An 18783-nucleotide genomic window follows, 5' to 3' on the forward strand; every position below is an offset into this window, starting at 1 on the left:
CAGATTGCATGCGTGCATATTCAGTGGCTCAGTCATGTCCAACTCTTTGCGTCTCCATGAACTATAGCCCGCCAGGCTCCTCTGTCCATGGGATTTTTCAAGCAAGAATACTGGAGTGGGGTTGTCATTTCCACCTCCAGGGGTCAGATCAGATTAAAGCAAAAACCATAAGAACACTCAGAAGGTTATTTCACCCTGGTTTCTGCTATACCCTTTCAAAGAAAATAAGGACCTCAAATGCTCTAAGGAATCCCAAGCAAAAGGAAGGAAGGGAATAGAAACTTCCCTGACTGCACCAGGAGCCTCCCTCTGTCGGCTTCACAGCTTCAGCCTTGAGGTCCTGTGCACTTGGCCCATCCTTCACTGCAGCCTCTTGGTCCTGGGCGCTCTAGGGTTGTTTTCTTCTGCATGTGATCAGAGCATAACATTTTAAGCTTTTCTCTAATTTGGAAACTAGGCCCTAAGCCAAGGTCAGAGAAGAGTATAGTTGGGGGAAGGGACCAGATGGGCTCAAACTACCATTCTCAGAAGTGACTCACCAGGGAGCCAGCTGCAGCATCCCCTGCCTTTGATCATGAAGCCTCTCTGCATCTCATGTAGGAAAGAGAAAAACAGCTTTGCCTCTGGCACTGATCAGACATGAGCATGTCCACCACCTGCCTCTTGTACCCTCTAGAAATACGACCAGCAGGATGGAGGCAGATTTGCAGGGTCAAAGGTGTAATTTCAAACTAATGCTTACAGTTCTTTGGACTCTAAAGAATGAATTATTTTCTCTCCTCCCTGTGCTGTGCTTAGTCGCTCAGTCATGTCTGACTCTTTGTGACCCCACAGACTGTAGCTTGCCACGCTCCTCTGCCTGCAGGGATTCTCTAGGTAAGAATACTGGTTGCCCACTCCTCCAAGGGGTCCTCCCAACCCAGGGATCGAACCCAAGTCTCCCTCACTGCAGGTGGATTCTTACTGTCTGAGCCACCAGGGAAGCCCAAGAATACTGCAGTGGGTGGCCTATCCTTTCTCCAGGGGAACTTCCCAACCCAGGAATCAAACCGGGGTCTCCTGCACTGCAGGCAGATTCCTGAGCTACCAGGGAAGCCATCTCCACACTGGTGACCATGTCCTTTCTAAGAATATTTAAATACTAATAACCATAACTAATATCTACTGAACTCATGTCATACTCTGTTCTACATACTAGACATGTATTAACCCTTTGCAGTAGCTACTACTGTATTATCCGCATTTTACAGATGAGGAAACTGAGACATACAGAAGTTAAGTAGTCACTTCCCAGGGTCACAGAGCTTATCAGAAGCCAAGCCAAGCCAAGCCAACTTCAGAGCCTGTATTCTAATGTCTCTCCTTTGCATTATAAAATTCTCACACAGAAAAGTTGAAAAAGTATTACAATAATCAACCATATGGCTGTCATCTAGATTAAATATTAATACCCTGCTATATATAAACTTTTCTGTGTGTATGAATTTTCTACACATGACATTTCTCCCCCAAATATTTCTGCATATAGCTTCTAAAAATAAGGACATGCTCCTATATACTATAGTACTCTTCTCAATCCAAGAAGTCAACAATTTCCTATAATCGTCTAATATCTAATCTATCTTCAAAAATATTCTGAATATCCTCCAAACATCCTTTATAACTATTTTTTCCAAACCAGAGTTCAATCAAGACTCACCCATTTCAGTCAATTACTGTCTCTTTCATCTAGAACAGTCCCTTCACTTTTTCTTTTTTATGACATTGACTTTTTGAAGAGATGTAGACCAGCTGTCTATATCTCTATATTTTGATTGTCCTATATTTTGGTTGGTCGAGTATTTCCTTCCATTGTTTAAATGATAGTATCATTTAATTTGTGCTTCTGCTCTTGTGGCTCAGACGGTAAAGCGTCTGCCTGCAATGTGGGAGACCCGGGTTCGATCCCTGGGTCAGGAAGATCCCCTGGAGAAGGAAATGGCAACCCACTCCAGTACTCTTGCCTGGAAAATTCCATGGACTGAGGAGTCTGGTAGGCTACAGTCCATGGGATCGCAAAGAGTTGGACACGACTGAGCGACTTTGCTTTCTTTAGCTTTTCTGCTCTTGTATTCCTAAAAATCAGAAGTCATATCAGGTTTCTCATATGACTTAGGCTTAACCAAAGTTAACATTCTGGGTAAAAATACCTTGGAACTGATGCTGTGTGTTCTGAACTGATCACATCATGAAGCACATCATGTCAAGCCATTTTACCATAAGTGATGCTGAACTGGATTGCCTGGTTAGGGTGGTAACTTCCACAGCACTCCTTTGTAAAGATTCAATTTTCCCTTTGCTTTTAGCCAATAATTTAGAGGTAGGCGGGGGTACTATTTTGGCACCATGAAAATGCAAATACTCTGTTCTCCAAAAAATCTTTCATCTAATGATTTTAGCATCCAATGATGATCTTTGCTAGATTTAATCATTTCACTGATGATTACCCATTCTAGCCTTCCTTCTGCAGTTATAAGCTGGCAGCTCTGTAAAGAACTTTCCTTCATTAACTAGGGAAGAATTATAGCTCATTTTAAGAAGAAAGGGTAAGTGCTTAGTTTTTTCTTCTAAGTATTGATTTTCAGAGTAAAAAAATGGATAAAAGAGCCATATTTAATGATGGCACATGCATTTTTTTCTCTTCCCCCCCTTTTCTGAGCATCACTATAGACACAGAGACTTTTCTTTAGTGTTTTACAATTACTTGCAGTAATTATTCTTTTGATACTCAGAATATAATAAATTTAGTTACGTTTTAAAAATTATTATTAAAACAATTCAATCAAAAACTGGGCAGAAGACCTAAGCAGACATTTCCCCAAAGAAGATGTACAGATGGCTAATAAACACATGAAAAGGTGCTCAACACTGCTCACTATTAGAGCAATGCAAATCAAAACTACAGCGATGACCATGACCTCACACAGGTCAGAATGGCCATCATCAAAACATCTACAAACAATAAATGCTAGAGAGGATGTGGAGAAAATGGAATCCTCTTGCACTGCTAGTGGGAATGTAAATTGATACAGTCACTATGGAGAATAGTATGGAGAGTTCTTTAAAGAAACTAGAAATAAAACTATCATATGACCCAGCAATCCCAGTACTGTGCATATACCCTGATAAAACCATTCTAAAAGACACATTTACCCCAGTGTTCACTGTAGTACTATTTACAATAGCCAGGACATGAAAGCAACCTAGATGTCCATCATCAAATGAATGGATAAAGAAGTTGTGGTACATATATACAATGGAATATTACCTAGCCATAAAAATGAATAGATTTGAGTCAGTTCCAGTGAGGTGGATGAACCAAGAGCCTGTATATGGTGACAAATATATTACCATATGTAAAACAGATAGCCAGTGAGAATTTGCTGTATGATGCAGGGAGCTCAAACCCTTGCTCTGTGACAATCAAGACGGGGTGGGATCAGGTGGGAGATGGGAGGGAGGTTCAAGAGAGAGGAGACGTGTATACCTATGGCTGATTCATGTCGATACATGGCAGAAACCAACACAACATTGCAAAGCAATTATCCTCCAATTAAAAATAAATAAATAATATTATTTTTATTTATTTGGCTACATGGGTCTTAGTTGCAGTGTGTGGGATCTAGTTCGCTGATGAGGGACTGAACCTGGGTCCCCTGCATTGGAAGTGTAAAGTCTTAACCACTGGACCACTAAAGGAAGTTCCCCATTAGTCTTCAATACTATTTTGCTCTCCATCCATTAAGATGTACCAGTCGAGCCTGTGCTCTCACATAAATGACATAATCTCTCCTAGATGGATGTATGTGTTTATCGAGGGCTTTAAAAACTCTAGAAAAATATAACCTCAAGAGCAGCTGTATCACTTTCCTGTGGTTATCAAATCCAATTCAATTAGGGGGATGAAAGGATTTTTAAGACCATCAGGTCTAACTACCCATATGATGCTTACAGCTTTGCTACAGCTCCCCACTATGTGGCCACTCAGTAGCCTAAACACACTGATCCACAGGAACTCCACTCACTTGAGGCATCCCAGGCTGTCCTGGACCTGCCTTATCCTGGGCTGTTTATGGTTCCCACCCGTTAGTTCTAGGGTCTCTCCTCGGAGCCTACAGATCTCTGTGAAACTCACACCTAAAGATAATTTCTTCTTCTGTTCCCTCCCTCATATTTAAACAAGCGGGTTTATTTCCCAGATGTCACTGGATTGATTTTCCAAATGTATTACTGTGCCTCACAAGGCCCTACTGCCTTTCAAGGCCACTTCATATACTTAGATAAAAACACATAAATATAGTATGTGTAATTTCTACATAAATGGGTCCTATAGTTTATCTCACTCTTTCCAGTCCTGTTCACCACATATACACAGCTGCCACACAGCCAAGTCTACCTCCTAGAATCCTGCATCTAGTCCCTCGTCTCTCCATTTCCCGTGACACTGATCTGGGCCCTTAGTCAAGCCCTCTGACTCGACCTAATACGATGGCCAAACTCTTCCCAACCTCAGCTCCTCCTCACTCCAATCCAACCCAGGGTGCTGCCAGAGCTGTCTTCCCACAGGACTTCCTGCTCGGCAACCTTTATTAACAGCTTTTTATCTGCAGAGTCTCCCAGAGTGTCTAGCATACTGACTGCAGATGCTCAGTCCATATTTGTGGAGGGAGGGGCTGAACAAAGTGACTGCTTGAGTAGCTAGATTTCGTGACTCAGCCACACTGTCCATTGTTATCAGGACAGAATTTCCTTGAGTTTTAAATAAGAGCTATTTTACATAACATAGTATTTAGTATTTGGCTTAACAAGCCACTTAAAATTTTTTGGTCAGTTCATGTGTCTCAGTAAATATATTTTTATAGTATTAATTTGATAAACAGTTGTACAGAAATTCTGGTTGCATGCATTCTTCATGGTGCTCAGATCTTCTAAAGAATAAACTGTAAATATGAAGCAAGAAAGGAAATAACCAACAACATACTGTTATGTAAGAAGATGTCTGCTTTCTACAAGAATCTAGAAAACAAGTCAAAGTAAAATAACTTCACAGCATGATGATATAGCTATTAAACTAGCAATCATAAATCGAATTTGAAAAGCCAGTGCTGATGGCCTGGGAGGAAGTGGTTCACTTTAGATGCTGATGGTGGCCCCACAGATTGGCTCCAGATTTCTGGTGAGCACTGTGGTTTTGCATAAAAAAACTATAAAATTTCTCACACTTTTGGTGCCAAAAATTTAGCTGGAAGAACACACCTTAAGGAAATTAAATGTCTATACTACTTACATTAGTGACAACTAGGGAAGCTCTCAAATTCCCCAAATAGGAGAAAGACTAAGCTAACCATGTGCCACTGTACACATCAGCCAAAAGATACATGAGGAAGTCACTTAAAATGATAAGCACACATGGCCTATTTCAGTAAATGGAGTACATACTCAGTTTCAGCAACAGTTGCACAGAAATTTTATAATTAAGAACAAGGGTTCTGAGAGCAGACATTTCTTGGTTTGAATCATGGCATTGCCTTCCATACCCTTTCATGAAGTGTTTCCTTCTAAGAATGGATTTGGAACCATGCAGGACCTGTAAGCAGCTACTTGCTCTTGAGGAGATGTGTATAGTCTTACTTGAGTAGAAAAGACAGATGTTTAGAGAGCAGGCTCTGCCCAAGCTCACATCTCAGCAGTCACTTGCTAGCCATGTGACCTCAGGCAAGTGATTAAACTGCCGTACATTCTAGCTGCAATGTATGTGTCTAATATCATTACTAGTAGATGAATACACAGTTTATAATATGACCGACCTGTTAAAAGTTCTTCTGTGATTGAAATGAGATGATGCCTGGAGAGTGCTCAGCATAGTGACCAACAAGTAGTAAGTTCTCAGTAAATATTAGCAGTTTGCATTCTTCAACTAAACTACTGATCTCCCACTATGGTCCAGGCATTGCATCTGGTACACTCACAACATTAAATTCATGCAAGAACCTTACAAAGACAGTGTTGTTATACAAAAAAAAAGTTAAAGAAATGGGCTCAGAGAAGGATCTGTGAATATTAGGCCAAAAAAAGAAAAAAAGCAAGAATCCCAATTACAAACATAAAAATGAAATGCACTGATACATTTGCAATGATATGTATAATTAGAACATAATGATCATTGGGGGTTCCCTGGTGGCTCAGATAAAGAATCTGCCTGCAATGCAGGAGACCTGGGTTCGATCCCTGGGTCAGGAAGATCCCCTGGAGAAGGAAATGGCTACCCAGGGGTTCACTTTGTTTAAAGTTAGTCAAGTGTCCTTGTGTTTTCAAGGAGAAGCAAGTAAATGTGAACTGGGGACCCAGTCCTACAGCCTTTATTGTGCCATGCCCTTCTTTCCCCTAAGCAAGGACCAGGCTGTGTATTAAATGTCACCTGAGTGTTGGCTTCTGACCAACAAGTGCTTACCTGGAGGAGATAGAGGAGTCCTGGGACAAACAAGGTGAGTGGGTACAGAGACTGGTACGTTGCTAAGGCAAGAAAGATAGCACTGAGGAAGGCACTACCTGTAAAAAGAAATAAATACATGGACTAATCCAGGCACATCGATTAGGATTCAATTCAGGCAATCCCCGCAAACAAGAAACTTCCCATAACTGCTGTCAAATAATCTGTCAAATGTCTCCTGGTGCCTAAGATGTATGCAAACTCATAAGAGTGAGAACTTCTTGGCTTAATTTCTAATAAAAAGAAACCAAGAAAGTCAAAACCACTTACCTTTAGCAACACCACAGGTATATTTCTTGTAAAATTTTCAGACCCAGAAAGATTTTACAAAACTTGAGCCCAAAGATGAATAAAAAGATCTAGTCTGTTAACACCCATGTCCTATTTAACTAAACAGTTTATTAAGCTTACAATTATTGCTTATGAGATTCAGAGCTGTGAAACCTATACTGTTTTGGGGGGTCACAATAGGCAGCATGCAGGACCTTTGTTCCCCAACCAGGGATCAAACCTGGACCCCCTCAGTGGAAGCATAGAGCCCTAACCACTGAATCACCAGGCAAGACCCTAAAACCTATACTTTTGATTGTTGCAACACTCCATCACTATTTTTATAATATCCTTTCCTTTTGTATATGCTTTTTATTTTTTCAAATTAACATATATTTATCTTCATTAATACTCTACATAAAATGAGCCGCTATTCTCTATTCTCTACATAAAATGGGCCACTATGGAATTACTAAATATGATGTTATAAAGAATTTTCAATGACATGGAGAGATACTTATACCATTCTATTAACTGAAGATCATAAAAGAGATACATGCTATAACCTCTTTAAAAAAAAATACATAAATATATTTTTTAAAAACCTAAATGGTTAGGCCACAAATTTCACAGTGTTTCCTCTGGGTGGTTGGATTATGGTAATTTTTCATTTTTGCTTCTCTGTATTATCTAAACTTCCTATAAGGATCCTTTGTTTTTGTCTTCAGAAAAAAATGGATATCTTGTCTCCCAAGGTAATAGAAATGAAAGCAAAAATAAACAAATAGAACCTAATCAAATTTATAAGCTTTTGTACAGCAAAGGAAATCATAAACAAAATAAAAAGACAACCTACAGACTAGGAGAAAATATTTCTAAATGATACAACTGACAAGGGATTAATTTCTAAAATATATAAACAGCTCACACAATTTAATAAGAAAAAAACAAAACCCAATCAAAAAACAAGCAGAAGACTTATACAGATATTTCTCCAAAGAAGACATACAAATGACCAACAAACACATGAGAAGATGTTCAACATCACTATTAGAGAAATGCAAATCAAAACTACAGTTAGTACCACCTCACACTGGTCAGAAGGACCATCACTAAAAAGTCTACAAATAACAACTGCTGGAGAAGGTGCGGGAAAAAGGGAACCCTCCCACACTGTTGGTGGAAATGTAAGTTGGTGCAGCAACTGTGGAAAACAGTATGGAGTTTCCTTAAAAAGTTAAAAAACAGAGTTGCCATATAATCCAAAAATCCCACTTCTGAGTGTACATCTGGAGAAAACTCTAATTCAAAAAGATACACGCACTCCAATATTAACAGCAGCACTATTTACAAGACATGGAAACAACCTAAATGTCCACCAACAGATAAAGAAAGAAGATGTGGTATATATACTCAACAGAATACTACTTAGCCATAAGAAAGAATGAAATAATGCCATCTGCAGCAACATGGATGGACCAAGAGATTATCATACTGTTAAGTTAGAAAGACAAACACCATACGATATCATTTATATGTGGAATCTAAAATATGACACAAATGAACTTACTTATGAAACAGAAAGACACACAGACATAGAAAACAAACTTACTGTTACCAAAGAGGGAAAGGGGATGACAGAGGGTTAAGTTAGGAGTTTGAGATTAGCAGATACAAACTACATTATAAATCAATTATACTTCAGTTTAAAAAAACTAGATGGATGTAAGAAAAAACTGATATATATTTTTAAAAACCAAGTAGCTATTCCCTTTCAGATGGTTTAAGATAAAGGAGTACCCTAAAATCAAAGCTAGAGATACCTAGTTTACCATAGAGATTCTAGAGTGGCCCAGAAATCAGTAGAGATCAAATAATGGTCCAAGGCTGGTATCTATAATGATAATATTTCATCAAATAGTGTTGCTCATGGTCACTCTTATTAGTGTGGGGTCAAACTTTTACTGAAAAGAAAACAGACATCCTCTCAAAGGTGTTTCATAAAAGAAGGAACTATTCACACCACTCAGTCTAGGGAATTTTACCCTCTCCCAACTCAGCTCCAGAAATAAACAGAAGGAGCTGTTCCATAGGACTTTTCTGCCCACTAATGTGGTCTATGCATAGTGGTCTGACTTGTAGTTGTTGTTTTTTTTTTTTATGGTACAAAAGTGATAAGCATTCAGCAGAAACCATACGTCTAATTTTGAATATTCTTTTTCCTCAGACTAGTGATGGTGGGCAGCAGCAGCCACAGCTCCCAGTCAACCACTCAATCTCGAGGTTAAACAATCAACACACTTGCATCCATTCAACTATTCTGCTTTTCACTTTCACCACAGATTCAATAAATTGCATGAATATTCAACACTTTATTATAAAATAGGCTTTGTGTTGGATGATTTTGCCCACCCAACTGTAGGCTCATGTAGATGTTCTGAGCACATGTAAGGTAGGCTAGGTTAAACTAAGCTATCATGTTCAGTAGGTGAGGTGTACTCACTGTAGCTTTGACTTAGGATACGTTCAACCTGTGATGGGTTTACTGGGACATAACTTCATTATAAATCAAGGAAGATCTATACTTGGAATATCTAAGAGCCACGTTAGAAGAGAGAGGGTTATGAAAGCGACTACTTCACTGGAGAGTGATGGAGAAAATAACTCTGGGTGCCCCACACTTCAAGCCAACGAAACTCACCAGCTGAAGACAATTCCTCGTTGAAACAAAGTGGAAAGAAGGCAGAGAAAGGAGGAAGCTGGAAGTAAAAGACCAAGGACAGAACCCTATAGAATGGGCTATTGTTGACTAATGCCAGCATGACGGCCTATATCCACAGTACTTGTAAATATGACTGAGCAGGGACAGATCATGCCCAGCCAAGCTATGTTACCAGCAGAGGCCCCCACACAGCTAGAACCAGAACTGGTCAATTCTAAGATAGGGAGATGGCAGTGGTGGGCAAGGTCCTATTCTGGAGTCCAACAGCTAGGGGGACTCAGAATTCCTTGACCAGGGCAAAAAGGTGAATGATATTTTGTGGGAAACCAGCAAAGAGAGGGGGAAAGCTGGAATGAACTTTTGGGAAAAACAAAAAACAAAAAATTTAGCCGTGTCAGGTCTTAGCTGCAGCATGCAGGATCTTTCATGGCAGCAAGCAGGCTTCTCTCTAGCTGCAGAGCATTATCGGCTCAGTAGTTGCGGTGGCATGGGCTTAGTTGCCCCTTGGCATGTGGGATCTTAGCTCCTTGGTCAGGGATAGAACAGTGCAGTCCCCTGCACAGGAAGGTGTATTCTTAACCACTGGAGCACCAAGGAAGTCCCAAGAACTTTTAAATTTAACACTGATTTCTACAGAGATTAATGGCCCTGGGAGTGAGAAGAGGCCCAACGGTCTGTTAACAGAGGAGGGGTAATGTTTCGACTCCATTCATTCTTACAAATGTGGTGAAAACAAACACATGGCTTTCACCCCTCTCTCCCGCAAGAGACTCCAGGGAGTGAAAGAAAGCAAGCCATCTTCTGGCCTAAGCACCCAAGATCAGTAATTATTTGTCTGGAGCAGCTAACTATTTACAAGGCCCAAGAGAGAAGAAACTGCTCCAAGCTAAAGAATGGATTTGTGAGTCCAAGATCAGGAAGAAGCAGTCTTTCTCCTTCGATGAAACAATTAGGAAGGAAAAATCTGTTTCTTCTGCTAGTGCCTCTACCAGTATGTGGCATCAGCAGCTCTCTGGACATTGCAGCTCTTCTTCAACCCTCCTGCTCTCACAATCCCTTCACCAGTCACCACGCCCCACTGACCCACCTCTGGAATATCCATCGCTGCAATTTGCACTCTCATCTTCTCTCACCAGTTTTTAGCAGGTTCTTCTTCTTCTCAGGGGTTTCCCCACCTTCCTCCCATCTAATCCATCCTCCACAGAAGTACCAGAAGGAAACTTCTAAAAGACAGTTTAGATTGTGACAAGCCCCTCTTAAAAGACTTCTCAGGGTTCTATTTCATCTATCAGATTATGTCCAAATTCTAGCAGCAAACAAGACCCTTCAATGAGAACTTCCCTGGCGGTCCAGTGGCTAAGACTCCATACTCCTAATGCAGGGGCCTGGGTTTGATCCTTGGTCAGAGAACTAGATCCCACATGCCCCAACTAAGAGTTCCCACGCTGCAAGTAAAGATCCCACATGTAGCTACGAAGATCGAAGATCCTGTGCACCACAACTAAGTCCTGGCTCAGCCAAATAATTAATTAATTATTTTTTTAAAAGACCCTTCACTATCTGGGTCTTATTTCCCGAGCTTCATCTCCTACACATCCTACACATCAGAGCTTCATCTCCTACACAACTTCTGTTCTTCAGCTATACTGGATCATTCCCCAATGTCTAAAAACATCATGCCCTTTCATTCTTCTGTGTCTGTTCTCAGGCTATTTCTTAGCTGTCCTTCTCTGTCCTCCTTCTAGTAAGACCCATCCTTTAGTGACCAGTTGAAATGTTACTTCCTCTATGAGGCCTAAGCAGAGATGCTAATGATAGTCAAGTATAGCTACCATTTACTCATCACTTACTAGGGGCTAGGCACCTATCCTCTGTATGTCAACGCTCTTTAGGTGAAGAAACCAAGGTACAGAAACAAGATAATGTATCATGTTAAGTAATGGGATCATTCAGCTGATTCCAGTGCCCATTTTCTTACTCAACACTCTCATTCAGTACTGACACTCCTCTAATAATTTGCTAATATTTCTCTCTCACGTGTCTATGAGTTAATCAAAGGCAATAAACCTCTCTTAACTTAGAATCTCTAGCATCATAGCACAATACCTCGCCCACATGGTGAATGAATGAATATCATTCAGTGATACATGTGAAATCCTTTTTATTTCTGTAATTATCTTGTTTTTATTTGGCTGCACTGTGCAGCTTGTGGACCAGGTATCAAACCCACACCCTCCAAAGCGAAAGTGCAAAGTCCTAACCACTGGACCACCAGGGAGTTCCCCTGAAAACTTTTTTTAAAATCTTAGGAGAAAATCAATTTTCTTTTTTTTTAATTGAGATATAATTGACATATAACATTACATAAGTTTTAGATGTACAACATAATGATTTGACATTTCTACATATTGTGAAATGATCATCTTAAGTCTAATTGAGACCAATGTTCTTGAGAAAGGAAAACTTATGAAGTATAAAATACAGAGTAATGAAACACGTAGTGTTAGGCATTCGGTCATATCCGACTCTTTGCCATCCCATGGACTGTAGCCCTCCAGGCTCTTCTGTCCACAGAATTCTCCAGGCAAGAATACTGGAGTGGGTTGCCATTCCCTTCTCCAGGGGATCTTCCCAACCCAGGGATCGAACCCAGGTCTCCTGCATTGCAGGCAGATTCTTTACCATCTAAGCCATAAGCTGCTTACCATATATTCTGACTTTTAAATAAAACAGACCCTGCAGAATAGCAGTTGAGGACCTGTGGCAGCCGGCCAGCACAGAGGATGTGGAGCAAACTATTATAAGACTGAGGCCTCTGGTCTGGGGGCAGAAAAATGGTCCTGCAATGGTCAGGAGCCTGGTGTGTGGGAGGCTAGGGCATGTGTGGATGGGGCACACGCACAGTGTGAACAACAGTGAGGGGGGGAGTGTGGAGGCACACGAGAGACTTAGACAGGGCTGACATTAAAAAAAAAAAAAAAAAAACTAGAAGAGGCAAGAAGAGTGAATTAGGAAGGCAGGAGGATGGTATGTGCTTGGGACAGGGTCAGGAAAGATAAAAATAAAAGGTGTCTTCAAATATTTTAGACATCCTTGAGAGTCCCTTGGACTGCAAGGAGATCAAATCAGTCAATCCTAAAGGAAATTAGTCCTGAATATTCACTGGAAGGACTGATGCTGAAGCTCCAATCCTTTGGCCACCTGATGCAAAGAGCCAACTCACTGGAAAAGACCCTGATGCTGGGAAAGATTGAGGGCAGGAGAAGAGGGCTGCAGAAGGTGAGAAGGTTGGATGGCATCACTGACTCATCGGACATAAGTTTAAGCAAACTCTGAGAGACAGGGAAGGACAGGGAAGGCTGGCGTGCTGCAGTCCATGGGGTCACAGAGTCGGACACAACTCAGAGACAGAACAACAACAATACAATATGCAAACATTTCTGGAGTGCCGGTTCTAGGCCAAGCCTGTGCTGAGTGCAGAAGACTGATGACTCAGATAGTTTCTGTCCTCAGGGAGCTCCCAGTAAACAATGACAAAATATGAGAGGAAAGTCCGGTGCAAGTTTTCAGAACCCATCAGGAGAAGATGACGCCTGAGTTTTGAACAATGAGTAGGTGAGGTCTGGCAGTCCAAGGGAACAGCGGTTGCATAGGCAGGAGGGCGGAGGGCGAGGGGAAGAATGGTGTGCTGGGGGTGGAGGGATGAGGATGGTAATTAGCTCAACGTGGCAAAAACAGAGTTGGAAGGAGTGGCTGGAACAGGGTGCAAAAGGGACTTTTGTGAATGTTGGTAACATCCTGTTTATTAATGTGTAGGTTACTCATCATCTTGTGAAAATTCATTCAACTGTACACTAATGATTTGTGCTCTTTTCTGTATGTTGTACTTCAACAAAAAGTTATAATCTAAAAAGTCTCAGCAAGGGACTTCCCTGGTGGTCCAGTGCTTAAGACCGTGCTTCCAATGCAAGGGGCGGGGGGTTCAATCCCTAGTCGGAGAACTAAGACCCCACATGCCATGCAGTGTGGCCAAAAAAAGTCTCAGCAAGCAAGTAGGTAGGGGTCAAATCAAGGAAGGCTTAGCTTGCATAATCATTCAAGAACATGTCTACAAGCCTGGGCATGGTATCTCAAATGATAATGAAGTGGCAGCCTCATTTGGGCAAGAGCTAGGGCATCCTGCTCGTCTAACCAGGAGAAACTATACCAAGAAGACTGAATTTTACCAAAAAAAAAAGATATAATTACTACCATTTATCTGCTAGAATGGCCCAGATACTCAGGCACTAGGTTTTCTGTACCAGCTCTAGTCTTTGGCCTTATCATAAGAATATTAAAGTAAATTAGTAAACTGTATATGTGCACTGGCTACAGGAAATTTCATTATCTAGCCAATCGAGCTTTGACTATGTTTTCCAAGCCTCTATTTGTTTCAGCGTGAAGGCCAAAACAAGCCTTGGCAAGACCTGGGCTAACACTCTGCCTCCAGAGACTATAATTTGAAGGAATCTGGGCCTGGGTCGGGGGCAGAGCTACAGGACAGTGGAGGAATGTCGATGAAGTGGGGCTGTAGGGGCTGGTTCAACATGTGGAATTCAAGTAGAATGAGCAGAGACTGGGACACAAACAGAATAGAATATTTTATTCTGTACTAGAATAGGCAGTGGGACAGACTGGAATGTGGTCAAAAGAACTGAGGTCCCAAGGACACTCAGAAGAGGAAGTTGCACTAGGGCCTGACCAGCAAGCAAGGCAACTGGGCAGGAGGAGGGGCTGGGGCCTGGCTGTGTTCCAGCCTCCCCGCCCAGTATTCTTTCGACAGTGCAGGCTTTCTCAGAGTGGTCCATCCATATTAGTGATGATGATGACGATAATTCATTGAGCATATATTCTGTTCCAGCCACAACTATAAGCACTTTAAACCTATTACGTCATTTAGTCCTTCCAATAATTCCATGAGGTGGGTACTATTTCTATCCCCATTCTACAGATAAGTCAACTGAAGGACAGAGATGTTATTTGCCAAGGGTTCCCAAACTGGTGAACAGTAACAGAATATGAACCAAGACAGTCGCATTCCAGAGCCCCTAGTCTTTAACTGCGTCACTATGCTACCTTCTTGACCTCAGTCCATGACTGTATCATTAACATCATAACAAACAGAGCTATTTGCAGATAGGCAACTATTGGGTTTTTGTTTCTTGTTTATTCCTCCACTAATCCATGAGGCTGATCTTATCTGTGTGATCAAACTGAAGCTCTAGAGGCTGTGTGATTTGCCTGAGGCCTCAGCAGTGGCCACAGGACTGGAAAAGGTCAGTTTTCATTCCAATCGCAAAGAAAGGCAATGCAAAAGAATGCTCAAACTACCGCACAATTGCACTCATCTCACATGCTAGTAAAGTAATGCTCAAAATTCTCCAAGCCAGGCTTCAGCAGTATGTGAACTGTAATCTTCCTGATGCTCAAGCTGGTTTTAGAAAAGGCAGAGGAACCAGAGATCAAATTGCCAACATCCGCTGGATCATGGAAAAAGCAAGAGAGTTCCAGAAAAACATCTATTTCTCCTTTATTGACTATGCCAAAGCCTTTGACTGTGTGGATCATAATAAACTGTGGAAAATTCTGAAAGAGATGGGAATACCAGACCACCTAACCTGCCTCTTGAGAAATCTGTATGCAGGTCAGGAAGCAACAGTTAGAACTGGACATGGACCAACAGACTGGTTCCAAATAGGAAAAGGAGTACGTCAAGGCTGTATATTGTCACCCTGCTTATTTAACTTATATGCAGAGTAAATCATGAGAAACGCTGGACTGGAAGAAACACAAGCTGGAATCAAGATTGCCAGGAGAAATATCAATAACCTCAGATATGCAGATGACACCACCCTTATGGCAGAAAGTGAAGAGGAGCTAAAAAGCCTCTTGATGAAAGTGAAAGAGGAGAGTGAAAAAGTTGGCTTAAAGCTCAACATTCAGAAAACGATCATGGCATCTGGTCCTATCACTTCATGGGAAATAGATGGGGAAACAGTGGAAACAGTGTCAGACTTTATTTTGGGGGGCTCCAAAATCACTGCAGATGGTGACTGCAGCCATGAAATTAAAAGACGCTTACTCCTTGGAAGAAAAGTTATGACCAACCTAGATAGTATATTCAAAAGCAGAGACATTACTCTGCCGACTAAGGTCCGTCTAGTCAAGGCTATGGTTTCTCCTGTGGTCATGTATGGATGTGAGAGTTGGACTGTGAAGAAGGCTGAGTGCTGAAGAATTGATGCTTTTGAACTGTGGTGTTGGAGAAGACTCCTGAGAATCCCCTGGACTGCAAGGAGATCCAACCAGTCCATTCTAAAGGAGATCAGCCCTGGGTGTTCTTTGGAAGGAATGGTGCTAAAGCTGAAACTCCAGTACTTTGGACACCTCATGCAAAGAGTTGACTCATTGGAAAAGACCCTGATGCTGGAAGGGATTGGGGGCAGGAGAAGGGGACGACAGAGGATGAGATGGCTGGATGGCATCACGGACTCGATGGACGTGAGTCTGAGTGAACTCCGGGAGTTGGTGATGGACAGGGAGGCCTGGCGTGCTGCAATTCATGGGGTCACAAAGAGTCAGACATGACTGAACGACTGAACTGAACTGAACTCAGCAATGGTCTAAAACAAACAGGTTTCCAAGTTGGATTGATCTGACAAAATCCCAGCCTGGTTCATCCTAGGGTCCTTGGGCCTGTGAGGTTACCCAGAGGAACCACATATGGAAGTGATGTGTTCATCAGGGCTCAGGATCACCACTCTGCCATGTTCTTCCAGAGCTCCAGGAAGAGAACCTCTCATTTTAACCTTCTCCCAGTCCTTTCCAGAAGACTCAGGGAGATCCTGTCTATCCTGAGGGGTCTTTTAAATAGGAAGATAATATTAAGAGTAACAATCAGCACCACCATTTACTGAGCATCCAGTACCTGCCCCCAACAATACACTGTTTCACATTACCATCTCATTCATTATGTTCCCTCTACACAGTAGAGATTGTTTCAGTCCCCATGTTATAGACAAGGAAACTGAGGCCCCAAACAGTTAAGTCACTTACTTAAGGTGATATTGTCAGGAAGGGCTGGAGCTACAGTTAGCCACCAGGTCTGTCTCGACTAAAAACAATGCACAACCTAAAAAGTTGAGATTTATGTTTTATTTGGTGGACAAGACTGAGGACTTAAGCTTGAGACAAACCATCTCAGATAGCTTTCAGAGACTGCTTCGAAGAAGTAAGGGAAGAACCAGGATATATAGCCATTTTTTTGTTTTAAACTTTATTTTGTATTAGGGTATAGCTGATTAACAATGTTGTGATAGTTTCAGGTGAACAGTGAAGGGACTCAGCCATGCATATACATGTACCCTACCCACTCCAGTGTTCTTGCCTGGAGAATCCCAGGGGGAGCCTGGTGGGCTGCCATCTATGGGATCACACAGAGTTGGATACCACTGAAGAGACTTAGTAGCAGCAGCAGCACCATACAAGTACCTTATGGTAGTTTTTGAAACAAAGACCAGGTAATTTGAACATCAAAAGTCTCCTGTTAATGGAAGAAAACTAGATATCTCAAGTTAAGGAATTTAGCACTTTTCTTTAAAAAAGCAGATGCAAGAGTCTCACTGAAATCATTCCTTTGATATGCACCTCAGCTACCTGGGTGGGTACATTCTCACCCTGAGTCTCCTCAGGGTACACTGTCGGGGGGGAAGCGGGGAAAGGGGTGGGGAGGCTGCAGCACTGACCGCTAGATGGGCCATCCTGTTTCTATCCTGAGTTCCTTCCAGATTCACTTTGGGGCAGCTGGAATGTGATGCTTGAGGGCTGCAACACCCTTTATTTACTGATTTTGAAGACAACATTTTTTTGTTGACATCTATCTGACATCGGAGGAGCCTGAGCTCTTACTCTGGACTACCTCTGGTAGTACTGATCTTTCTTTTCCCTTGGGAAGCAAGTGCTGTCATCCAGGCCTCTTTTGGTGGAATAAGGACAGTTGGAAGGGTCCTTAGGCAGCAAACCTCAAGAATTTCCAGTCTGGAGCATCTCACTGTTGACAAACAACCACAGTGAACAGGCAGGATACCTATTAACATGTTTGTTTTCCTTGTGAAAACCTAATGAAGACAACTTCAGAGGGATGGAGTATTTTAACTAGCTCACAGATAGGCAGAGTACTCCTTCACCAAAGCTCCAACCTCTGAACTGAAACCAAAGCCACTTCACTAAACTAACATCAACCCTGCCTACAGACCTGAGTTTCCAGGCTAACACCCCAACAAGGACATCACAATACATTGGCCTGGACCTTGTCCTGGCCTGTGGCTCTTGACGTATCCCAGACAACCCTGGCCTGACACACAGGAAGTCAAGGGAGGCCAAGAAGGAGTCAAGGGGACAATGCAAATGAGGCCACTCCCTTCTGAGGGGACACTTGCTCCATCGAAGTCTGGGAAGAGAGATACTAAGTTAACTTCCACGATCCCTCATCAATTAAGTTACTTTAAATTATGTGCTCATTGAAGAAACTTTGAGGAAGAAACAAAAATTACTCATTAACTTACTCTACTAGAAACAACTACTCTTTTGGAATCTATTTTCTATTTGTGTGGTGGTTTTCACATAGTTGAGATTATATTTTATTAAAATATATAATTTTGTACTCAGTTTTAAAAAATAAATGTTCTCTCACATAATTTAGAATTATTATTAAATATCATGTGCATGGGTAAACTGTATTTTCTTTAATTACATCGGCAAACTTACGTTTTACTCAGTCATTCCTCTATTTTGAAGTAGTTTCCAATTTTTCTATTATAAATAATCCTTAATTAATGACTTTGTATCATAAAGCCTGGTCTGTAATTCTGCATTATTTTGGAATTAGGTTATCAAAACTAAAATTCATAAAAGTACAAACATTTTACTGCCAAATTGCTTCTCAAGAGGGTTGTAGTAATTTATAAGTCAACTTGCAATGTGGGAAAATGCCAATTTGCCAGCACTTTGCCAGCACTGAGAATTATCTTCTAAAATCTTTGCCAATTTGAAAGGGAATAAAAAAAGCCACTTCTCTGTGTTCAATTTGCTTTATTAGTTATCTAATAACTAATATCTGAGGTTATTGATTTCTCCCTGCAATCTTGATTCCAGTTTGTGCTTCATCCAGCCCAGCATTTCAAAACATGATGTACTCTGCATAGAAGTTAAATAAGCAGGGTGA

General features: G+C 41.4%; 1 protein-coding gene across 1 annotated transcript in view; it reads right to left on the minus strand.

The window, feature by feature from the left end:
* Window positions 1-18783, minus strand: part of PIGU (phosphatidylinositol glycan anchor biosynthesis class U) — a 92570-nt gene that overhangs the window by 42344 nt on the left and 31443 nt on the right. Inside the window, exon 7 of the mRNA XM_052650684.1 lies at window positions 6491-6588. Within this exon, the coding sequence (XP_052506644.1) occupies window positions 6491-6588 (98 nt within the window). The remainder of the gene's footprint in view (window positions 1-6490; window positions 6589-18783) is intronic.

The sequence above is a fragment of the Budorcas taxicolor genome, chromosome 13, assembly GCF_023091745.1.
Source record: "Budorcas taxicolor isolate Tak-1 chromosome 13, Takin1.1, whole genome shotgun sequence".
NCBI lineage: Eukaryota > Metazoa > Chordata > Mammalia > Artiodactyla > Bovidae > Budorcas > Budorcas taxicolor.